The sequence below is a fragment of the Empidonax traillii genome, unplaced genomic scaffold (genome assembly GCF_003031625.1).
Source record: "Empidonax traillii isolate 1590-97213 ecotype Southwest subspecies unplaced genomic scaffold, ASM303162v1 scaffold1313:size132312, whole genome shotgun sequence".
Classification (NCBI taxonomy): domain Eukaryota; kingdom Metazoa; phylum Chordata; class Aves; order Passeriformes; family Tyrannidae; genus Empidonax; species Empidonax traillii.
Window position 1 is genome coordinate 16,634 of NW_020956506.1, and position 25,155 is coordinate 41,788.

General features: G+C 38.4%; 2 protein-coding genes across 10 annotated transcripts in view; one reads left to right on the plus strand and one right to left on the minus strand.

Moving 5' to 3' along the window:
- The window catches only part of ARFGEF1 (ADP ribosylation factor guanine nucleotide exchange factor 1), a gene marked incomplete at its 5' end in the record, with an annotated part of 33,597 nt that extends 15,684 nt beyond the window's left edge, over positions 1-17,913 (plus strand). The window contains 16 exons of the mRNA XM_027906535.1: positions 57-97; positions 180-349; positions 974-1,125; positions 1,287-1,459; positions 2,456-2,616; positions 3,274-3,404; positions 4,234-4,363; positions 5,332-5,467; positions 5,556-5,694; positions 10,938-11,007; positions 13,063-13,192; positions 14,044-14,183; positions 14,449-14,617; positions 15,101-15,239; positions 16,194-16,311; positions 17,055-17,913. Of these exons, the coding sequence (XP_027762336.1) occupies positions 57-97; positions 180-349; positions 974-1,125; positions 1,287-1,459; positions 2,456-2,616; positions 3,274-3,404; positions 4,234-4,363; positions 5,332-5,467; positions 5,556-5,694; positions 10,938-11,007; positions 13,063-13,192; positions 14,044-14,183; positions 14,449-14,617; positions 15,101-15,239; positions 16,194-16,311; positions 17,055-17,219 (2,164 nt within the window). The remainder of the gene's footprint in view (positions 1-56; positions 98-179; positions 350-973; positions 1,126-1,286; positions 1,460-2,455; positions 2,617-3,273; positions 3,405-4,233; positions 4,364-5,331; positions 5,468-5,555; positions 5,695-10,937; positions 11,008-13,062; positions 13,193-14,043; positions 14,184-14,448; positions 14,618-15,100; positions 15,240-16,193; positions 16,312-17,054) is intronic.
- A 2,871-nt stretch (positions 17,914-20,784) lies between these two features.
- The window catches only part of CSPP1 (centrosome and spindle pole associated protein 1), a 65,858-nt gene continuing 61,487 nt past the window's right edge, over positions 20,785-25,155 (minus strand). For all 9 annotated transcript variants that reach the window (XM_027906532.1, XM_027906530.1, XM_027906533.1 and 6 more), the window contains one exon: positions 20,785-21,478. In XM_027906532.1, the coding sequence (XP_027762333.1) occupies positions 21,252-21,478 (227 nt within the window). In that variant the 3' untranslated portion in view covers positions 20,785-21,251. The remainder of the gene's footprint in view (positions 21,479-25,155) is intronic.

Genomic DNA, 25,155 nt, shown 5'->3' on the forward strand with positions numbered 1-25,155 from the left:
TTTTTTTTTTTTTTTTTTTAAGAAATTGTAACAATGTCTTTAACTGCATTTTGCAGAATATTTACGGGATCTACGAGGTTGGATGGAAATGCTATTGGTAGGTTTTATCTCTTCCCCACCCACCCCTGTAAACTAAACCTTGGAAAAATATTGCATTAAAATCTGTGGTTGTTTAACAGTGGATTTTGTTCGCTGGCTTTGTGCTGTATCTATGGATGAGCTGCTGTCTGCTACCCACCCTCGAATGTTTAGTCTGCAGAAGATAGTGGAGATTTCTTACTACAACATGGGACGGATAAGGTTACAGTGGTCTAGGATCTGGGAAGTTATTGGCGATCATTTTAATAAGGTATCCCTGTTAATGATTCTACTGCATACTCCAGTTATTGATCCAAATTAATTTTATTTAGAGGTTTGTTGGAAAAGCACGTATTTGTCTGAACTGTACTGGTTTTATTGTCCTTCTGTGTAAGTACCTTAAACCAACAAAAATTGTAAAGCTGAAAAGGCCCATGAGAAGGCCTTTTACATAATAAATGTAAAAGCACAAGTATACATTTTAATTTATCATGACCTGGGTCTAGAACTGGCTGCCATTAGTTTTGTGTTAAAAGTTTTGTGGGTGTTTTATGAAGCTTGGGATAAGGTGATGTTTTCTGTTCAAGTGTAAATGGACTGCTTATCAGGTGAATGTTTGTTTGCATTTTTAATACAGCAGTTGAAGTCTTTGTAGACAGCTTGCTTATTTTTAGAAAGTTTTAAATTCCAGGTTAATTAATGTATAAAATAGCTCGAACTGGTTAGGGATTATTGAATTCCATTAACAGTGTGGTTTATGGAATTGGCTGCTGTGTGTTTTTGTTAATTTTCCAGCGCTGTTTAGTTCTCCATTATCAACTGCATAGGCGGCTCATGCTGAATCGGTAAGAATTCTGGTGCAAGCTTACCATGCATTTCTATTCTACCTTCTCAGGTTGGCTGCAATCCCAATGAAGATGTAGCTATTTTTGCAGTAGACTCATTAAGGCAATTGTCAATGAAGTTCTTGGAAAAAGGAGAACTTGCTAATTTCCGATTCCAGAAGGACTTCCTAAGACCATTTGAACATATCATGAAGAGAAATAGGTAATAACATGCAATTAACTGAATTGCCTGGGATTGCAAGCATCAACTTTTGCAATTAATGTTTCAAATGACTTTTGTAAAATCAATTGTTGGAAAATTATACTATTCTAATTGATTATGTAAAGTAGTTTAAAAATATATTATTTATTATCTTAATTTAGGTCTCCTACTATTCGAGACATGGTTGTACGGTGCATTGCACAGATGGTAAATTCGCAGGCTGCTAACATTCGTTCTGGCTGGAAGAACATTTTTTCAGTATTTCATCTGGCAGCCTCAGATCAGGATGAAAGTATAGTGGAACTGGCATTCCAGACTACAGGGCACATTGTCAGTGAGTATGAACGATATTCAGACGTCAGGGAAGTGCGTGTCACTCCAGAGCCTGAAAAGCTTTGTTTGTCTGTTGACTCCACAGTCTGCATAGCAAAGCCTGCTTCATGTCTTAAAACCAATCTACACTTTTCAACCAGTCCTCTGGGAAAATACTTACGAAAGTCATTCAAGAAGATGATAGTTATCTGTCTGTCTTTATGCCTTTTAAAAAAAAATGTTTGTCTCATTCTGTAATAAAACAAGCCAGACCTTGGATAATTCTACCTAGTGTGTAGATTTTCATTTAAGTGAAGAATGTTATGTTTTTTCTCCCCCAGGAAAAAAAGAAGAGTAGTCATTTTAGTATTATGTTGTTTGTCTGTCTTTTTCCATGTTTCCGAATTGTGCTTGTACATGGCCCTGTTTAAGAGAAAGTGCTGAGCTAGGTGGCACTATGATGATTTTAATTTTTTTTTTCCTCCCACTCTAATCTAGATCTCAGGCTTTAAGGACCATAAGGGATCTCTTCATTCTGTCTCAACCTCTGCAAGTTTCTAAAATTTTTTCAGCTTTGATGAAGCATTTTTTTATCCTGAAAAGTAACTATTTAAAAACGAGGCAACATGCTGCAGAGGGGAAAGTCCATTAATAGATGTAAATCCATGCTTCATGTAGCCCTCTTAAGCTCTGGTCACACAAACCAGTGTTAAACAGTAAACCTATTGCTCTGGTCTTGCTTAACTGTTAAATTTCCTTTCTTTAGTCTAGATGCTATCTTATTTTAAAGACTTATTTACTGTCAAAATGGGATGCCCTCTAGGTGATTTTTGTTGTTGTTGTTGTTAGACCATTCTTCTGGTGTTTTCCTTCAGTTTTTCTTACTACTCAGGCATTTGACAGCACCAATTGATGGACTGGTCTCTCATGGCTTCTGTTACAGTCAGTTCATATTAGAATTAATAGATTTCAAAGCGTGACACTTTTTTTTTTTCTTCTGTTCACACTTTTCTCTCAGCAATCGTGTTTGAAAAACACTTCCCAGCAACCATAGATTCTTTCCAGGATGCAGTAAAGTGCTTGTCTGAATTTGCCTGCAATGCAGCATTTCCAGATACCAGTATGGAAGCGATCCGCCTCATCCGCCACTGTGCGAAATACGTATCTGACAGACCTCAGGTATATTCTGCATTAGCTAAATTTTAAATGTTTTAATCAATAGTGCATTTGTAAAGAAAAAATACATGCGCTGAACTTATTGGCTTCCCTTCAAGTTTCATGGATTAATGAGAAATATACTTTATTCAGAAACAATGGGAGTATAAAATGCCACCGGCTTTGAAAGGATCAGCAATTTCTTTTTCTTCTTTCATTCCCCTTTGCCCACCCCTATGCACCCTGTTCAGCTGATGACTGGCATTCCTGAGAGCTGCTGGAAATCAGCATACCTCAGGATCTCTCTCTGCTGAGAAATGTTGTGAAGAATGGGTAACGGCATAAGCAAAAATGCTTGATATCCTTAAAATATTATGATACATCCTCACTCTCAGTGGTGTCTATGAAAATGACAGCAAGAGACTCACACTGAACTATAAGCAAAAACTGATGATCAAATTGGATAATCTTTTTATTTTTATAAGTTTAGACTTCATAATATACTAAGGAGTACTTTGAAAAATACTTTGCCTTCTCAGTATTATTTTGATTGCCAGCTCACCTGAAGTATCAGGATGTAATACTAGTACAGCAGAGGTTGTTATTTGCAGTCCAGATTGTGTTTTATTTTGAAGAATCTAACTCCTATGACTCTCTATAACCCTGTGTTTTCTTCTAAAGGCATTCAAGGAATACACAAGTGATGATATGAATGTAGCTCCTGAAGACAGAGTGTGGGTGCGAGGGTGGTTCCCAATTCTCTTCGAATTGTCCTGTATCATCAATAGATGCAAATTAGATGTAAGAACCAGGTAACAATCAGTATTTGTAATTCAGATTTTAAAAGGCTTATTTTACACTTCCAAGATAAAAGCAACTCTTCTACTAAATGTAACCATCATAAAATGATGTACATATTTAAATTTGGATGACATCACTGTGGAAACACTAAACACCTTTTAAATGGATGCTCGAATGCAGACATTTAGTCTGTGTTCTTTACATACAACATTCTTTTTTTCTGTTATGATCAATAATGAAGTTAAGTAGTTGTGATTGTGTTGTGTGTCTTGCCCATCATACTTACTTTGGGGATTTTAAAACTGGGTTTATACCAGATTCATTCGCGGATTGAAGATTGCAGAAACAGTTGAAAAATCAAAGCTGTACTCTGATCTCATGTGAAACTTGATTATTTTCCTTGAATATGGCTTTTCCCTTATAAAGTATGTTCAATTGCAGTTCAGATGCAAAATATAAAGAGGTTGTATACAAATAACTCTAAATACGCACATCTACATGTGAGCTGTGCATATGGACTCCCCTTATAGCTGGTAAAGGTTAATACTTGTTCCTTCCTGGAAATATATGTTTGTTTGTTCTTGTTATCCCTGGTAATGAGGTTGTTTTCCTACTTCAGTTTTAAATTACCACAGTTCTCTGACTGTTGCCTGTGACTATAAAGTGCTTTTTTTACAAGCTGATTTTCCACTTAATTTTTGTGTACTAGTGTGCCAGATCCAGGTATAATGTTTTCAACAGTATTTGAGTTTGTTATTGTTGCTGCAGCTGGACATGTTTGGTCTCACACACGTTGTCGTTCTGTAACTCTTAGTATATGTTTTTCTTTCTTCATTTCAGGGGCTTAACAGTAATGTTTGAAATAATGAAGACATACGGCCATACTTACGAAAAACACTGGTGGCAAGATTTGTTTCGAATTGTCTTCAGGATATTTGACAACATGAAACTGCCAGAACAGCAGACTGAGGTGAAAAAAGTGGGAAAATGTAGTTTACATGAGAACTATATTTACAGCAGAAAAGCTGTAATATGGATTTATCAAGTGATGTAAGGCAAACCTCAAAACTCACGTGGTTGACCTGTATGATTTTAGTAGCTTTATTTTGTTTTAATGGCATTCTGTTGGCAGGTATTGTCACTTTTCTTATTTTTTTAATGTGTGTGAAAGGCCTAGTAGTTTACATTACGAACAACAGAGGAATAGCATAAAATGAAATACATGTAGTGTTACAAGAACTGTAGCTCTTACACGTGATGTCTGGAATTTGAGACACACAACATGCTCAATGAAGTGAGGCTTGTAATCAGCAGTGAAGTCACAATTAGAAGAAATAAGTTCTACTAGTTCAAAAATTTTTTGGTACCTAAGGGGGGGAAAAAAAAAGAGAAGGGGAAAAAAAAGCCATAATCAACCCAAAACCAAACAGAAAATCCCCCCCAAACAGCAATGTGCTTTCACTCTTTTGACCAGCCATCTAGGTTTTGACCTGCCAAACCAGAACAAGGTACTGTTCTGACAAAGAATTGAACAGAAATGGACCTAAAGATATAAATTATGTGTAAATTATTAATATTAGTTTAACCAAAATTTTTGATTGTTTGGAAAGCCTTGTCTAGCTGTTTATGGAGGGGCATGCCTCACTTTCCAAGTTTTTATTCTCTGGAAAATACTTAAACACAGCTTTGATGTGGTGGTAAATCATTGAGATAGTATTAGACACTGAGACAGTTGTTTGTCTGTTTCTGTAGTTTTTTAAAACACGCTACTTAGCAAAGCAAAAGTTGGGCCTCCAAGTTTTGAGGGTTTTGAGATACAGAAACAAATTGCATTTAGCTAGTAAGCAATTCAAATTTAGTAAATACATGTATCCGTCTATATGTATCCTAAAGTGTCACCTTAAAAGTTGTAACTCTTCTTTTTTTTTCCACTCCTAGAAAGCAGAATGGATGACAACTACTTGTAACCATGCACTTTATGCAATATGTGATGTATTCACACAGTATTTAGAAGTACTCAGTGATGTTCTTTTGGATGATATATTTGCACAGCTGTACTGGTGTGTGCAGCAAGGTAGGACTGTACCAGATTATGTTAAAACAATGTTAACATTTTACTGTGTTGAATGTGAATAAACAAATACACTGTTTGTCTCTTACAGACAATGAACAACTGGCACGATCTGGTACAAACTGTTTGGAGAATGTTGTCATCCTAAATGGTGAAAAGTTTACCCTAGAAATCTGGGACAAAACTTGCACTTGCATGCTGGATATTTTCAAAACTACAATCCCTCATGCGTAAGACAACTGTTAATATTTGTATTTGCTAAAATAGTTCAACTAAATGACTTACTGATTTCAAACTCTCAGATATCTCATAGGTGGGGTGAACAAAAAGCTGTTTTGTGTGGACTAAAGAGAAACAGACTTTCTTTAAACATAATGATAAGTTAGGCACTAGGTATACTTTTATGCTATAAATGGTAAACTGTTAAAACCTAAAATACTGTATAGGAGATGAGCAGAAAAACCAACCACCCTCACAGTATAACTTGATTCAATTTGACAACGTCAGATTTTTGGAGAAGTACTGTCTGATTTTTATTGATTATTATCTTTTTTGTAATATAATAATGCTGTTGATAGGCAGACTTTGCTGTTTGGAATTACATGTGAAGCTTTCTCCGCTGTGGGGAGGCAGGGATGACAAACAGAAGATTTTTGGCTGAGGAGGAAGGGTGAGCTGTTTGAGGATTTTCTTCACTCAAGAGACGTTCTGCACCTGGAAGGTTTAAGTCTAGGAGAAGTAGTGTGGGAACTGTAACATTCTGTCTTTCCCTCGGGCTGTTCTTGCTGAAACAGATGAAGTTTCTATCAGGGAAGATAGCTGCAGGTTGTGTAAAACTTCAAAGCTTTCTTTCCCACAGACTTGGGGGAAGGGAGATAAGAAGAGAAAGTAAAAACGGTACAAGAGCAGCCTAGTGGGCATGTGCACATGCATCAGGCCTTCGATAGGTGAGGCAGGAGACCTGCTCCGTGTGTGCATTTCCCACTGGGCTGTGAATTCTCACAGTTCCTTGTGGCATTTCTGGTTTTGAATTAAAGTTTCCTCGGTGTTTGAGCTCTGGCTTAGTTCTCTGGTTACCTGCATGCATATCAAGTCTTACATCCACAAAATACTAAAATGCTTCAAGTCTTACAGATCTCTAAGTGGCTGATGGTTAACTTCCACCATATGTCTCTGTGAATCTTAATCTTTTTATGAAAATGATCTTGCATAATTAGTAACTGTCTTTCCCTTTGTGTTGTAACTTGATGTGAAGCTTTGTGGAACAAGGCTTCACCGTTCAGAGGATTATGTTACACATGCACATCAGAGGGCAGAGTAACAAAAAATCACGTCCAGCATTATGCCAAAGTTGAGGGGTTTTTCCCCCCTGTGCTACCAACACGGAGATGAAACACTGCTTGTTTTCAAATCTGATGTTATTATTTGTTCTGTGTCTGTCAGCTAGTTCATAGCGTTTTCTTCTGGGACCTAGTTCAGGCTTGAAGTGACTGAAGCAAAAGGAACCGCCTTCTATCAGTCTTTCCTTAATTTTAGGGTTGTGTATCAGATAGCACTCAAAGAGAGCTTCATTACTAGAAAAAAATCCTAAACAGATTCATTCATTAACATATAAAATCTGTCACTACCTCATCTACTTTTTTTATGTGAGTAGGTATGAATTAATTCCATCCACAAATAATACTGAAATAAAGCTGAAACACTCGGGAGCTAGCAAGATATTTTTTCTGCATTTTGGTAACTGCCAAAAATAAAATTTGAAACCAAATCTCTGGATATAAAAGTCCAGTTGAATTAGCCCTAAATTGCTATGTCCCATACTTGAAAAGATTTTGAAGTAAATACTCACTAGCAGAATATTTGCTTTGATTTCAGCACATGATCAAAACTTAGGTTTCTGGGTTGTTCTTATAGTTGGATATTAGAAACCTTTCTGCAGCAGCATTTTGGATATCTTAATATTTAGACACATTCAAAATATTCTTGTTGCCTTCAGTTATATCTGATTTGAAATATGTGCATTATTCCCTTTGATTATGGCACTTCTGCTTTTCAAATAGTTTTATTTTTCCTAGGAGAATATGCAACTCCTTCCATAGATTTCCAGTCTTCCCATCTCCTTTTTTTCATCTTTCTGTGCCTTTTTTTGAGAACTTCGTTATATTATTCCTTCTTTATTTCTTGGAGGTTCCCAGCTTTTGCAGGGTAAAGTAAATCTTACTTGTATTTTATATGAGACTAATACCTGGAGAATATGTAATTCATCTCCTTTTCCGTGGTGAAGGTAGACCAACGGTTGTTGGGTGACTAAAAACTGCTCAAAACACTCTTTTCACTTCAACCACATTTAAATAAAACTGAAGCTTTTTAGATGGGTAAGAAAAAATTATAATAACAATATGCAGGTATTCATAATTTTAATGGAGACTTTGTACTCATCTTTTTTTACTTCTGTTTCTGAGTCCTAGGAGGATACTTCCTTTTTATTCTCCTCTCTTTTTATGGGATCTAGTTCTTTTTCTGTGACTCCTGGTTTGGCTGATGTCCCATATTTGTATTTCCTAGCCCCTCTATTAGCCTTATTTTTGCAACAGATCTTTTCCTGCCCTCCCAGCCTTAATTTTTTATTATTTTTTTTTTAACGATGCAGTTTTAATACCCAGCTTTTTGTGCAGGCTGCCTCAGTACTTAGAGAAGAAGGCAAATGATGCTTTTACCTTTGTTTACCCATATGTGGAAGTAACACAATAGCTGATGTTGAATTGAAGAAGAGAAGTTGCACAGTGGTATATTTGAAAACTTTCTCGGCAAGTGCTTTAATTGCTAATTGTCTTGAAATAGATGCCAGGAATTTCTGGAGTGTAAAGTATCTTCTGGCAGAGGTTCTCATTACTGTGATCAGATAGGGTTACATATGTTCTTTATTATCATTCATATAAAACATCTTCCAAGTATTGTGTAGCTAACTTGCTCAATTTAAGAGCTGCAACATTGGCTGTGGGAGTTCTTAGTTGCAGTATCAGCCTCTGCTGGTTCTTGGCAAGTTACTTTCTTGCAAGGAGAGATGATCATATTATTTCCTTGTTTTGAAAATGTGGTAGAATATTTACTCAGCTACCAATTTCAGCAAGGATCACTCACTAGAAAACCACAAACTGTACTGCTGCCAAGCTTCTGCAGAACCGCTGAGGTGTTGATAGCTGAAGATACTAATACAGAATGACACAGAATGGCTTTAGTTGGAAGGGACTCTGGAGGTTGTCTGATCCAACCCCTGTGCTCAGGCATGGCCACCCAGAGCAGTTTTTCCAGGATCATATTCTGGCTTTTGAATATCTCCAAGAAGGGAAGCTCCACAGCCATTTTTGGCAACCTGTGCCAGTGCTTGGTCACCATCACAGTGAAAAAGTGTTCCCTGATATTTATAGGGAACCTTCTGAGTTTCAGTTTGTATCATTGCCTCTGGTCCTGGCACTGCAAATCACTGGAAAAAGCTTGGCTCTGTCTTCTTTGCTCTGTCCTTTCAGGTATTTATATATGTTGATGAGATGCCCCTCTTCTCCAGCCTGGACAGTCCCAGCTCTCTCAACCTTTCCTCATAGGAGACATACTCCAGTCCCTTCATCACCTTTGTGGCCTTTTTCCAGGCCCTCTCCAGTAGGTCCATGTGTCTCATATTGGGATCCCAGGACTGGACATGGTGCTGAGCAGAGCGGCAGGATCCCCTTCCTCTCCTCATGTAGCCCAGGATACCGTTTGCTTTCTTTGCAGCAAGGGCACACTGCTAACTCATGTCCAACTTGATGTCCACCAGGATCCCCAGGGCCTTCTCTGTTGAGCTGCTTTCCAGTTGGGCAGCCCCCAGCGTGTCCTGGTGCGTGGGGTTGTTCCTCCCCAGCTGAAGAACTTTGCATTTCACCCTTGTTGAACTGCACAAGGTTCCCATCAGCCCATTTCTCCAGCCTGTTCAGGTCCGTCTGGATGCATCATGACCCTCTGGTATATCAGCCACTCCTCTTACTTTTGTTTCTTCAGCAAACTTGCTAAGAGTCCACTCTTCCCCATCATCCAGATCATTCACTAAGATGTTGAACAGAATTGGACCCGGTGTTGCTCCCTGGGATGTACCACTGGACTCCAACTAGATTTTATGCCCCTCGTCACCATCTTCTAGGCTGCTAGGCTGTTCAGCCAGTTTTTCATCCACCTCACTGTTTGCTCATCCAACCTGTAGTTTGTTGGGTTATTTTGATAGTTTCTTTTATTTTTCTTTTTGTTCAAGTTCTGTTTCTAGATCTTGTTGATCAAAATTTTCTGAAGCTTAATGAGAGCATATCTTGGCTTGCTAGTGCTGAGACAGCCATCCTGAATGCCTTCTTGTCCTTCAGAAATTCAGGAGTTAGAATTGGTTCCTTGCACAGATTATGATGGTCTGGCCTCTACTGGCTCATAATGGCTCATTATTCCAAGACCTCAATTTGTGTCCTTGTAGCTTTCAAGAATCAATTCAGTTCTCTGTTCTACTTTATTTGTTGTCTCATTACATGCCTCAAGATTTTATATTTCCTTATCTCCAGTTTGTCTTTCTAGTTATCTGATCTTTAGTTGTCTGGAGATCAGTGATACATTAATTTAGGAACCTTAGCACAGTGAGGAAAGGCTCTCCTTTAGGATGTGCAGATGCAAATGTCCATCATGCGTTGCCTCACACAGACTGAAACTAAATAGTTTGAGATCTTAATGATGACAAATAACTTTAATCTTACTTTGTAGCAATAGATTTGATAGAAAGAGAGATAATGGGACCACTTAAGTTATTTAATCCAGTTTCCCTCAATTCTTGGTGAGCACAGACAGCCTCAATAAGTGACAATCAATGTAGAAATTTTTTAGTGCTTGAGGTGAAGATTTTCAAGACAGCAACGTGTATAGGAAATCAGCAGGGAACGATCAGTGTTGTCAGTGACTTGATACCATGTAACAGCAATGAATCCTCAGTGAAAATATAAACACAGTGCTGGAACATACCCTAAACAGAGGATGCAAAACATCTCCAAATATTCATGCAGATTTGTTCTGGGGTAGATTAATTCCTTATTTTGAGGTAAAGCTTTAAGCAGTGTGGGAGAACAGAGCCCACTAATGGCACTAGAACACTGCCTTAAACCAAATCCAATATTTCTAAGAAAAATTAATTCAGCTCTGTGTAAGCCAGTTGTCCACCCAAAATAGCTTGCAGAAACACTGAAGTTCAAAAACCACAGTACTTATATTTTTCAATATGTGTACTTAGAACTGAAATGAATTTATTAATTTATGGATGTATCTATATCATATTTTTTTTATGTTTAGCTTCCATTAATTAAATTAATGGAAACAAAACCCTCAACGTGTCGAAGTGGACTTTTTAGAGTGTTGGTTCTGATTTGTATTTCAAACTTAGAAAATTTGGTATTGGTTTTGTGTTTTAAAGGCTGCTGACTTGGAGACCTGTTGGAGGAGAGTTTGGCTCTGGCTCTCCCTCTGATGCAAAAGAAAAACTGGTAAGCTACTGAAATAAATATTTTAAGATTGCAAGAGCTGGGTACAATTGTGATGAAGAATAAGTGAAAAATATACTTGGTTTAAAGACGTTTTTCAATTTTGATTTACTTGAAAACTTTTTTTCCAGGTAGAGTTCTATTTAGTGCTTTAGAATAGCAAAGAATAAATTGATAAAGAAGTACATATTTGTTTGCAGTATATATCGCTTCAAGAAGTTGGCTTTAGGTAGTTACTTGTGTTTGTTTTAGTTAATGTTCTGTGTCTCATAGGTTTCTATAATACTGTATTTAGACTTTGAGTTGTTTCCTGTTTTGGGTCATGGTTTTTTTTCATTTTGATATATTGGCAAGATAAGAAAATGCTAAAGGAGGATAGAATGACAGATTGACTACTTTTTTTCCGTCAGATTTTCTCTGGTAATAAGAACTTAAACATCAGTGTTTAAAATAGGAGATCTGTATAACCATGAGGTTGCTTAGCACTGATTGAATAAACTGGGGTCTAATTTGGATTTACCTACAAGTTGACAGCCCTATTGCTGCTTTATTAGTGATGAGAATTAGCTTGTCTTTTGAAATTCCCACAAGATTGCTGCATAAAGTTCTTCATAGATTAATGAAGCATTTGATAACAGTTGTTCAAGGATAATGGTCCCAAATGAGATCTACCAAGAGAGACTGACTCCCTCCATTTATATTTATGGAGTGTTACCATAATTTACTTGAAAAAGAGTGTGAATGTTTGTGATGGCCAGTTCTCATTATATGGGTATTGTACATTCATGCTGTATTAATTATGTCTCATTTATAGTGGTTTGATGTGTAAAATATTTGATCTAAACATTGGCTACGGTTTTGATCCATTTATGTCAATAGTAACATGCATATATGGCAAGATATATTAAATATATCTTGCAAGATATATGCATATATGCATATATGGCAAGATATATTAAATGTCTTAGTCTTAAGTAAATTGAAGGATCTTTTCTCTTTGAAATATTTTAACGGGAATATTTTCAAAAATTTTTTTCGTATTCAGTGTAAAAAAACACTTTGCAACTTCAAAATTAACAGAACTTATAAATAGTATGAAAGGAGAAATATTTTGGATCTTTTTGGTAGGATAGATTTTTTGCAGGCTTTAGATATTTTAATCTCATTTTTCTTTAGGTAGTTCAAATATGATGGAGTGTTTTGCTATGTATAGACATGATACTTATTAAAATATATATTTATACTTAGTATAAGTATATAGTATAAGTATATTTCAGAGATGAAATCCTTGGGTTTTACTGGTATAAGAAGTTGATACATTCTTTATAGGAACTGTATGTGTAGTTTTAAGTCTTGCTAACAGCACAATCAAGGGTATTAATGTGTAGTCTTCAGTGGTGCTTACGGAACAAGTGCCAATAGAAATGCTGGGTTGTTGAGTGGGACATTATTCTATACATATATCTAAATCTATATATATAGATATCTCACAGTTGGAAGGGACCCACAGTGATCATCAAGTCTAACTCCTGGCCCTGCACAGGACCATCACCAAGAGTCACACCATGTGCATGAGAGTATCATCCAAATGCTTCTTCAACTCTGTCAGGCTTGGTGCTTGGACTTGTCATTTAAGAGCTGTGCATTCACATTTTCACCAGTTAAAAAGGAAAACAGTTTCTTCCACAAGGTCTTGAGCGTTTTTTTCACTGCAGAACAGGGTAACCTTGCAGTAAAGCTCATACACTTCACCTGGTAAAAGCCAAACTGTTGGCTGACACACTAAATGGTTGAGTGGAATACGAAAACCTATCTGCAGAATACATTAACTTTTTTGTGTAATTAAGTATTTGTTGCTTGTTAAATTTTCAACTCTTTCTTATTATGTCATCTTTTTCATGGGTCTTTCATGAATGATAATATCAAATATGACTAAAGTGAATAAAAGTGCAGTATTGAAACAACAAATGTCTTAAGCTGTGAAGAGCAGAGCACTATTGACAATTGCTTGCTGAAATTTTTTGTAAGTTAATTTCTTTTTCTTGGCTTTGCTTTCAGGATACAGTCTCACAGAAGTCAGTAGATATTCATGATTCCATTCAGCCCAGACCTTCAGATGGACGCCCATATCAACCCAGCATGGGGGCCACAGTAGGTGAAGAAACAAGTAAAACCAGACCAACACCAAGTGCGTGCTTTGTAATTACTTGGCGTTTTATCTCTCTTCAGAGTAGTATTTAGCAGATGTTTGATATCTGTAGTTGTAGCCCCAGCTATAACTTTAGAAACATGGCGAGAAGAAAACATTTGTTTGCGTTTTTGTCTTCATGTAGTGTTTCAAAAATCTGTTGGATTGCTTTGGGCCCACACTTTTGACGTGTGTTTTAAAAATCAAGAGTTCAACTGCTAACTTGCTGGCTTTTTACCCAAAGCAAAATATTAAAAGCAGTGTTTTCCTTACAATGCTATGTAAATGAGTAATAATTTTTTTTTGGCTTAGGAGCAAAGATCTTTCAGTGCAAAATGCAACAGAAGCTGTAGCTGAAAATACTGCTGTAGAATGTAGCAGTAAAATCCTATCTATGATTTGAAGAGAATATATGAAACCCTTGAGATACTTGTGCAAAGTTATGTGTTAGTGCTTAAATGCTCATGACTGTGGTGGTGTTAGTACTTCCCACAAGTGCAGACAAACCACAACACCAGTACTGTCCGGAGCCTCCTGCCTGTGACAGCCTCAGGTTCTTGCTATTGCACTGATATTAAGATCCAAGTCAATCATTTTGGTGATTTTTAGGTAACATTGAATATTTGTCCAGTACATCACAGATGACTTCAGGAAATAGTTTTTTAAGATGAGCCAGTTGTTAATGTGATCGTAAGTCTTGGTTTTAGTAATTCGAGACTGGTGGATTCCAGGTTTGTTTTATGAATGTGCTTGAAGTTAAACTGTTCTTCAACTGACCCTCAAAATAGCTCAAAAAAAGAAAATAGTATTGCAGTTCCCTAGTTAACAAGTAGTTTTCTCTTTCTTTCAAGAATTCCCAGAACAGAAGTTATTTGCTGCTCTTTTGATCAAGTGTGTTGTACAGCTGGAACTCATTCAAACAATCGACAACATTGTGTTCTTCCCAGCAACTAGCAAAAAAGAGGATGCAGAGAATCTAGCAGCAGCACAGGTAAGTAGAACTGATAGGTATCTCTCTTCTTTACAGCTTTTCCTCTAGTGGATAAAGTTTCATAAAGTCCTATAACATCTGCTAATTTACAGTTTTTAGATGCATTTGAGAACTTCCATCGGACTGTGGAGATCTTCTTCAACTTGCATTAAATTGCTTTTGCTGTGCCAGGGCAGCAGGGTAGGATTGATTTATTACAGGAACTTGCTTAACAAAGCTGTGAATTTTTACTTGAAATCCTTGGGTTTTGTCTTTTTTTAAATAGAGAGATGCTGTAGACTTTGATGTCCACGTGGATACACAAGATCAAGGGATGTATCGTTTTCTCACATCTCAGCAGCTTTTCAAACTTCTGGATTGTCTGCTGGAATCTCACAGATTTGCTAAAGCATTTAATTCAAACAATGAGCAGAGAACTGCTCTCTGGAAAGCAGGTGAGTCAGTCATCTTGGGGAAATACTTGGTGACAGGGTGCTGCTGTGCTCTGAAGGTCAAAACTCCTTAGATGCTGAATGTAAAAACTGATTATCAGGCTTTAGCTTTATGACCCTGGGGTTCTTAAGGGGAGGAGAGCTCATCTGTGCAGGTGCAAATATCTTCCTGGTTTCCTAAAATTTAAGGTTTCACTGAGTTACAGCTGCCAATGTGAGTCACATGCTTGGAAGCTGCAGGCATAAACACAGGTTTCACAGCTAATTGGAAGCTTATGTAAAAATGGGTGCCAAACACAATTGTGGCATATATAAGTAGGCTCATTTGTAGCAGTGCTCCACTGTACTTAATGTCATGAGAAATTAATTACCCAGAGTCATTCTTCCGACTGTCTGCGTGCCGAAAATGCTTAGAAGAAGTGGGGGACTGTTAGGGAGAACGTCAGTTGTGCCAAAAATCTAAATGGATGCTTGGAATTTCTCTAGGTTTCAAAGGCAAATCAAAGCCCAATCTCCTGAAGCAGGAGACGAGCAGCCTGGCCTGTGGGTTGCGCATCCTGTTCCGTATGTACATGGACGAAAGCCGGACCAGTGCGTGGGAGGAAGTCCAGCAAAGACTACTAAAGTAAGGTCCATGTAGCTGGTCCGTGTAGGTCCATCCTGTTGATGTTGTTTCTGATGTTAAAGGAGTTTTTTTTATTTAAAAGGATACACCTTCTCTGTTTGAGGTAAATTTCCTAGAGCTAATGTGTGCTGTGGTGGTCATAGCTAACACTAAAGAGTTTTGTGTGCTGTGGAGGGTGCTGTGCCTCCAGCTACTGATGCTGTCTGTGCTTTTTGCTCTCATTACATATATTGCAGGAGAGAACAAAGGTTTTGTCACCTTTTTTTGTAATGATGTGGGTAGGTGGGAGCTTGCTACAGCTTCTCTTTAAAAAGGAAGGCAACTGTCACTTAAACTTTTTTTTCTTTCAGTAACCTCAGGTATTTTACGGAATTGACCCTGTTCTCATCTGCAGAAATACACACTGGGATTCAGCAGCTTTGTGTTACACACAGAGAGAGGCTTCTGGCTTTTTGATTATTCATCACTGTGAATACTAAGATTCACCTGAATGTTTTTTATTTACAGAGTTTTTCAAGCAAGTGTTGGAATAAGAGAGGGTTTAAAACTATGACAGTAACACTTAAGGCTAAGACTTTAAGGTTCACAGACCAGGAAGCAGAACTAAAAACTACCTGGTTACATGAGCATGAGATATGTTCTTGAAGTCTACATAGCGTTTGTCATGTGCAATTTTAATACCTCTCAGAGAACACTTGATGCACTTCAAATACATGCACAAACAGCATAATAATGTTTTGTCAGCTTATTTTTTGCTGAAGTACTAGGACTTTGGGTTTAAGTTGAGCAAAATCACTGCCTTCTCTCACTAATCAGGCTTAGAGTGACTTTCATAAAACGATGCTGTTCTGCACCAGGGCTCTACTGCCATGTGTTGCAAAGCCAAAGCTCCTTCTGTGCAGTAGAGCTTAGAATGAAATACGAGTTACTAATTTTTGTTTGTGTTCTCTCTAGTGTCTGCAGTGAGGCTCTTAGTTATTTCCTGACTCTGACATCAGAAAGTCATCGGGAAGCCTGGACTAATCTTTTACTCTTATTTTTAACTAAAGTCCTGAAGATAAGTGATGAAAGGGTAAGTAACTGTTTGTAATGGTGTTTCAGATAACATTTACAGGTAAGAAGTAGTTCTAGGCCAGCTCTTCACACAGTTACAGACTTGACTTTAAAAGCTCCTGCTGCTCTGTAGACACTCCTTTGTTGAGGGAATGTACATTCAAACTGCATTTGACAGATGCTGACAGTAATAATTCAGTGTGAAGGTGCAGTGAGTGATAAAATAAAATGTGTCTGAGAGAAGTTGAAAGATGCTGGAATCCTTTAGAACTGCGTGTTAAGTTGCTTTTACCCCTCTCCTGCTGAAGAATAGGATTAGTGATGATATTTTATTCAAAGAATTAACTCCTGTTTTCTGCCTCCAGTGCTACATGTACATCACCTTGACCTTCTCCAAAGCAATTCTGCAGTAAATAAATCCATATTTGGATCTCTCTCTGTTTCTAACAAAATTTGGCTGAAATACTTAAGTGAAAGGGACCAACTACAATAAAAAACTGATAATAGAAAAATATTTCCTTGTGGGGAATAAGCATTAGTAAGGAGCTGCGTGTAGCTAGTGAGCATCTGTCAGAGTACGTCATAGCTGTCATTGCCGCCTTCTAGCACTGCTGACTTGGGTTATAAAGATGTTTCTGCTTGTCGCTTTGTGGGTTTCTCACCATGATTTGGGGAAGTATTTAGAATTCATATCCTGCAATGTGCTTTCTGAGGTGTATTGATGTATAATAGAGTAATTTCTTCTGTTTGTTTTCTCTGCAGTTCAAAGCCCATGCATCGTTCTACTATCCTCTGTTGTGTGAAATCATGCAGTTTGACCTTATTCCCGAGCTTCGAGCTGTTTTACGGAGGTTTTTCCTGCGGATTGGTGTGGTTTTCCAAATATCCCAACCACCAGAACAAGAGTCTGGAATAAGCAAGCAGTAGCAGATAGTGACACTGTTTAAAAGTTTATATTCCTCAGCTAAATAAAAGGACCAGGTAGCTGAGCCATTCTGTCTGGATATCCATAAAAATGATTTCTTTGTATGGCAACATGTATCCAAGGGTTAACGGTACAGACGCTTACAACTGTAATTAAGGCTTGCAACACTCCAGTCCCTTTATTTCCTGATGGATTATCTCTACCGGTTTCTCTTTCCTGGCTCGTGCTGAGCACAAAGCCAGTTTTTAGCACAGTCCCCTTGTCAGCATGGGCTGCAGTATCCTTTACTGTCCTAGACAACAGTATAGCAACAGATGTTTATGGCGGGTGTGAAAGTAAAGTGTACCCAAAGAAACATATATATGTAAAGGTTTGAGCTTCTGCGAGAAGTACAACTCAGGAGAGCTGTATTTTGAAGGATAAAATGTTTATAGTGAAAAGAAAATGGAGATTATTGTTCATGGTAAAAGATATTTAGCAACTATGTCTGATATTCTTATTCTAAGATTTTTGCACACTCAGGCTGTCTGAGACATTGGTAATCATCCTTCTGTGAAAATGTACAGAGATGCAGGTCTGTAATATAAACTCTTTAACACTATACAGTTCTTCCCGAATTGTTTTATTTCTGTAATATTGATTTGCTGAAAGCCCATAACTCTTACTCGTTTACCAAATGCACTAGAAGTTTGGGTTTGGTTTGGGGGTTTGTTTTTTTGGTTGGTTTTTTTTGGGGGTTGTGATTTTTCTTCCTCTTTTTTTGCTGTTTTGTTTTGCTTTGTTTCATTGTAGCCCAGAAGTTAGTGTTGCCGACTTTTGTCAAGAACAGCGGTAGAAATATCACGACTGACATAACTACCTGTAATATACTTGTTTTAGGGCTTTTAAATATAACGAGCCATTGAAATGATGATCCTTCAAGGACTGGAACTTGAATCACTGCAAACAAGTCTAGGTTGTGTCTGCTGTCAGATGTTTTTTGTTTGATGTAGATTTCACTCTTATGTACAGAATTTAATGTTGAATATATTCAAGTAACAAATCTGGCATGGTTTGGGGATGGTTAAATTTATTGGAAATGTATTCATACTGTGAATTGTGCTCTGATGGTTAACAGACGAGATTGTCAAGCATTCTGTATTACAATGGATGTAGAAATTTTTTTCAGATGGACAAAATGTATATGGTACAGATATGTAAAGTTTTCTATGTAAAAAAAAATTCTGTACAACTTTCTGTACAATATTTGGTTCTCATCTGGCATATTCTAATCAGGTTATAGGTCAATAAAGTTTTTGAACTCTTTCATCAGTGCAATCAAAACCAGTCTAATCCACAGTTTTAGTTTGCTTTGCCTCTCATGCCTCTGTTTCAAAGGGGCAAACCATGACCTCCTGGAGGCAGAAAGGTGCGTGCCCTTTAGTTTACTATGATGTGTTTTCTCACTGTTAAGAGACAAATACTGGGTAAAAAGAATGGTAAATTAGAAAAAAAAAAAAGGGCAGGGAGGAGGAGGAGAATAAAAGTGTCAAATGAATCCTCTAGTGCTGCACAGATAGAAACTCAAATCCTGGGCATTGTTTTCTGGGGATTAAAATATAAACACCAAACTGACAAAGGAGAAAGGGTGGTTGGGAGGCAAAGGCTGGGTGTTCTGCTGCCTGCTGACTTGGAACACATCAGCCAGCTCAGAGCTTTGTCAGCATCTCTGATTTGGTGAGTAAAAGTGGAATTGGATTGTTCTCCTGTGTGTTCCTGCAAAGTGCCTGGCAAGCACTGGAGAGCAGTCTGAAGACTGAGGAGGTGTGTGAGGGAGCCTCCCCTCTCTTGCAGAGGAATGACTCTCCGGTTGCCCCTCACTGCATGTTCCAAAAACGTAAGCAGTTTGATAAAAAAGCTCTAGAAAACCCAGAGATGGGAATTAACTTCCATGACCTTTGATTTGCTAAATTGCATTTACCGATGTCAGAAGGGGGGATTTGAGGCTATTTTAATTAATTGTAATTGTACAGCCTTCCCTCTTGGGCTCTATTTTACTTTTTCAGTTTGTTGTGCAGTGTTTAAACCTTAAACCACTGTGCAGGTACATTTATTTTGCAGGTAAGGCTGTCATGATAAAAAGTTTAAAAAATTTAGGAAGGCAGAAGGGCCTTTGACAGCTGAGCTGTGGAGATGCAGAGAAAGCTGATGGACCCAGAGTATCCTGAGTAGCAGCCCGGGTGCCCAAGAGGGCTGTGAGAAAGAGTGTAATTCATGGTGCTAAAAGCTGTTGAACAGTGAGGTTAAAGTAAGTTCACTGGTTTTAGGCCACAGGAGCAGTGAAGGAAACAACGAGGGGCTGGGCTGTGTCCTGGCTTGAACTGGAGGAAAGGAATGCTGGCCTGTGGTGGTCTGTGGCATTTACAAAACTTCCCGCAGTGAAATGAGGTGGTTTCATAGCGTAACATTGACTTTATGCGTCTGTTGGGGATAAAACTTCAATTAAATTTAAGGGAATAAGGAATAATTAAACTATGTAAGCACCTAAATGAGGAAGAAGACAAGTTCTGTATGTAACCTGCAGTTAGTACAGTTTATGTATCACAAAGTTCAAGTGGTGAAGCAACTGGAAAGAGCCATCAGGCATCAAAACCAATGGCAAGGCTGCCGGGTGACCAAGAGAAGTATAAAATGCACAAGGTGGAATTCAGCACGAGAGGTGCTGGGGTGGGAGGTAAGTTATTATAGAACATTTTCACCTCAGCTGCTTGAAATTCTTTTGTGCTTCCTGCCTCTAGGAAGTTCAGAACGCAGCAGCCGTGCAACCTGTCCTGTGCTCCAGCGCAGATCTCGGATTACAGTAAAGCCCCTGTGTGAGTGACCATTTCTGTCACACCCACACCGCTGAACATCGTGAGCCTTCTCACTGCTGAGCCAGAGATTCGGGGTAAGAATTAGCCAGATCTGATAAATCCTCTCTGGGATGCTAAACCCATGAAGAAGCGAAGCACAACACAAGGTTGCAGGATGTCTCTGTCAGCAAGAGCTGCCTGCTGTCATCATGGAACTGCTGTGGCCCTCAAGCGGGTTTACAAAAGCTTTAAAGTGGCATTTTAGTAAAAATAAAGATAGTTTTACAAGTGTGCTGTTTTCATCAGTGGTTTTCTCCCCCTACACTGGTTAAGCTGGGGCACCTGGGTGGGAATTTCCTAACCAAGAGGAAAGTTGCAGCCTTACCATTATTTCACCTTATTGTTTCAGTTCGCTGAACTCCTAAAATCTTACTTCCATCTACGTGTCCTTGTTAAAGCTCTGTGCTTTTAATCAACACATCTTCCATGTGTTTTCCTGTTTCTTTCAAGACAGCCTTAACATTCTAGTTTGTTCGTAAGTAAATGTAAGAGGAACCTAATGATAAATTAAGAAAATTGAAGTCTGCTTTCACATTTTTTTTGTAACAAAAATAATTTTAGTAACAAAATACTTTATTTTAACTCTTCTTTCAATCAGAAACATAAATATTTGCAACAATTTCTGTATTTTCAGCACGTAACAAGTTAGGGAACATACGACACATTGCTAATATTATTTTTCATTGAAATGTTCGCTGCTGTTCCATGCACAATGTATGAAAAGCAAGGGTCCTTCTCCAAGTTACTCACACTTTTGGTAAAAACCTAATTCCCCTCTGCTCTTGGATTACTCTAGCTCCAGACAGTTTTGGAGTTTGACTATAAAGCTAAAAAATAACTTTGATTTCATACCAAATTCACACACACCCCACACTGTATTTGTGTTTCAGCTCTGAGGCCGAAACCAAATTGTATAAAAAGTGCAAAAGCTGCCAAGCTATTCCTCCACTTCCCACGGCATGGAATAGAAAACATCCCTGTGCTACATCTCCATTACACTGCAGTGTCTGAATCTTTATTATTGCTATTTTAAATTACACACACACACACAACTCCACACTATGTACACGGAAGAGAACTCTCCCTCCAGGAGACCCTGGAAAGTGCGGTAGTGCTGGACGGTGCTGGTTCCCACAGGCCGAGTCAGCCGTGCGCGGTGGAGAGGCCCTGCCAACCCAGCGGGAGCGTCTTCTCCGGAGACAGCTTGGCGGGGTTTGCCTGCTCAGCCATCAATCTCCGGAGCGTGTCGGAAGTTCCTGGTCGCAGCCAGGGCTCTGTCGCGACCGTGTCGACAGAACTGGGGCGTCTGCCCACGCGGGTTGGAGGGCGCTTCAAAAGGTCATCCATGTCTCCTAAGGAAATGTCATCACCTGGGAAAGGAGGAGAGCAACACACGTGATAAAGGGGACAGAAGGTTATCACATCTTAGCACAACATTTGACAGGGTTGCTCGTCTGCAAAGAATGCATAAATAATGGTTGTAAATCACAGTTGTTTCTACTTGACACACATTTGTTGATGTTCTGGGGAACTGAGCCCCAACAGCTCCACACCCCCTCCACCAGGTCAACAAGGGCAAAGGCAAAGGTGGATGGACTCAGTACATGGTTCTGGCTTTCCCAAAAGCTCCTGTTATAGGGAAAAGTCAAATCTGTCAGCGCATATAAATGCATTTAAATGCATTTAAAAATAAGGCCATTAAATTAGTGGCATGGCCTAACACTCTTGTATTGACAGTCTCTTACTCGAGAGAGAACTCAGGAAGAATTACTTCATAACTGATTAACAGCGTAAATGCAAGTGAGTCTGTATCACAGCCCAGCACAGCTTATAACCTCAATGCAATGTCACTCTGAAACTGGGTAAGTTGAGATCTAGCTACAAAAACAAACCCCACCAAACAAAAAACTGAATTGCCTTGTCTTTGAATTTGGAGTCTGAACTCTACTCGTTTCCATTTTGTTAGCAATCACACCTAAAACCTTAAACAAATCGTTCCTAGTGTGGATTATCAAACAACATAAATTTTTACTATGTATGAAGGGATATAAATGTATAAATTTCCCTGTGCTGTTCATTTTTGGGTTTCATAACATTTATGAATATAAGCCACGAAATTACACAATCCCCAGATACACACCTACAACAAGTGAAAATTGCAATGTTTTCCCCTTTAAAGCTGAGTCATGTAAATGAAGAGGTTCTGGTTTGTTGGTGTGTGCTTAAGGTGGGCAGAAAAATATTTAAAGACTCTAGGAAAAAAAAAAACCACATCCTAATTCAAGCAAAACTTAACAGAATTGTGTATTCTTTAGTGATCAAATAATTCCCTTTAGCAATAAGTGTCATTTAATTAAGTATTTGGATGATTTTTCCGACTTCAGGGGGTTTATTTTAGAAAAAAATTATGACTTTTTAAAATTTGATTTTAAACCAAAATTTCTCTGAATCTTCTCATTAAAACTTGAAAGTTGATGGTTTAAGCACAGGCATGAGAACTCAGGTCCTGCAGAAGGATCAGCCAGGTGTGAAGGGAAGGACAGAAACTGCATGACCCCACATACAGTGGGAGCAAAGGCTCAGTTTTTCTCTTCATGCCCAAGGTGGGATTTCAGATTCCAAAACAAAATGCCAATTACTTTCTGTTCAAAAAGAACTTGGCAGCAAATAGTTAGTTCTGTCATATCATACAGACAACTGATCTGATCATCCTCCAAGCCTTCCTAGTCTGGTTAAAACAAAACTTGTCTGTAACATTAGAAGTGTGCCTAAAGCTGGCAGAGTAAACCTCTTTATGTCTCCTAAATCCTGGGTCAGATGAACTCTCCTGTGGGTTGGAACCCGTGGTTTTTACACATGTAAGTTATGGTGGGGTTAAAAACAGTACATGGCAGAAAAAGTAATATCTGAAGAAAATTAAATTTCTCTTTGCTGTTTGAAGAGATGATATTTAGAAACAATAAATATAAGGTAACGTATTTGTTTAGAGAAGAGACAAATTGTGGACATCCAGGCCAGAAGGCTGCATTTCCCCAAGCTAAACTATTGCTGCCTTTAAAGACAAAGCCTTTAGATCTTCCAGATGTCAGAAGCAGGAACAACTGTTTTCCCAGAGATCAGATCATAGTGCACAACACTGTATCAGAATCACTTGGTGCTGCTTTTAGAAAGCGCCACAGATCAGCTACAGTGCAAAACTTCCTTCATCATGAATTTCAACACTTTGCATACTCCATAAAAAGCTGTTCTTAATTGGAACACATAAAAAGAATTTTCTTTGGAGCTGCCACTTGATAATTCAGTTTGTATCTGCAGTCTGGGGATAAGCAGAGCTCTTTACTTTGCATGGAATACTGATTTAGAAACTTAGTGGCATCCTCCTGCAAAACACTGACCACAGGACATCCTGCCCCTCAACGGGAACAAACTCCTTTGGCACCTCAAGTGGACATCAATGCTTGTCTTCTGCCATCCTGCATTTACCAAGACCCAGCACTGCTGCCTGATCCTGTGTACATCATTGCAGGCTCTGGCATTCCTTTACTTAAAGGCACAGAGAAATGCCTAAAAAGTAAATTGCCATCTCTGGTCATTCAAAGGGAAGATAACCAGTTACATTCCCTAAGTTATTTATTTGACAGATTTGTTTTCTCCCAGCAGTGCCTCTGAGGGCAGAGGAGAAATAACAGTCCTAGCTGCTGGGAAAGCAAAAGGATTCCACAAGGGTTCTATCAAACTGTTAGGGAAAAGCAATAAAAACCACTTGACTTCCTTCATTTTTTCTGTAATGTTCCTGAGCATGAGGAGGGAACAGGAAGGCAGCCAGCAGTGCAGCCTGAACAACCACAGCTGAGCAAGAGCATCTCTAGCTACCTTTCCAAGAGGCACATATGATAAGTGATGGTCCCCATGTGTTCCAAAGAACAAGTTACATACAGGCATACAAATAAACACACACACATACACAGATTAAAATTATATACTAAAGGCTGAAGCTCTATAGACCATGAAAAACAGAAGGCAAACAAAATTAAAAGTGCAGTTCATAGGGTATGAAGTGAAATTATAAAAGAGGTGAGACAATAAGAGTAAGCGCAGAGAAGTAGAAGAAGATCACGTAGCAAAAATATCTGGAGTAAAATTAGTAAAGCATTTATTTAGGTTATAGAAAAAAATTAATATGAATGGGGTTTTTTAGTGACTTAAAAATCACAGTGATATGTTTAAAGCAAAAAAAAAAGGATGAAGTGCTTGTAAGAGTACCCATAGCAACAGAATCAAAAATTCTGGCAGCATCTGTACTCTCATTAAGTTTATAAAAAGGATACTGATACTGTAATTGCCTATATAGCATAGCAACCACCTCCTAAAAAAAGGGAGATTTCAGACTCATATGAAAGAATCTGGGGCATAACCCACATGAGAAATTACAGGCCATTAATGGTTGCCATGACTGGTACTTCATACACAAAGGGGATTTAGATCAGGCAGGCAGCCTATGGAGAAGCTCCAAGACAACTCCAGTCTGATGTATTATATGATGACAAGAAGCAGAGAATGAATTCCAGTGCTTGTCCAGTGAATGAGGTATCGATATCAACCTCAAATACTGAATGCTCATTTATATTAACCAACCACTAGAAAATGACATTAACTAGAAACTGAAGTACTTCATCATACACAATTTTCTGGCATATCTTCATGCTGGTTGGACCTCAGATATCTGATTCCCAGGACTGCCAATAAACTCATGCAGGCACCTCATCACCATTCATCACTCAGGCGTTTCATTTCTTTCCACTGATATTTCAGCAACGCAGCTGGATGTCCCCACCCTACTGCCAGCAGTGACACATCACAGTGGGACAGGCAGGACAAGGACAAGTGGCTGATCAGAGAGAAATTAGAGCATCTTTTCCTACTACTCTGCTCTAAACTTACTCTAAAAGAGTTGTGTTTAAGTTTGCTGGGGAACCCCTTGCAGCAGCTACGCAACTCCATAAATAATTCCTATGTTTGATCCAGTTGCTCAGTTATACTACGTGCA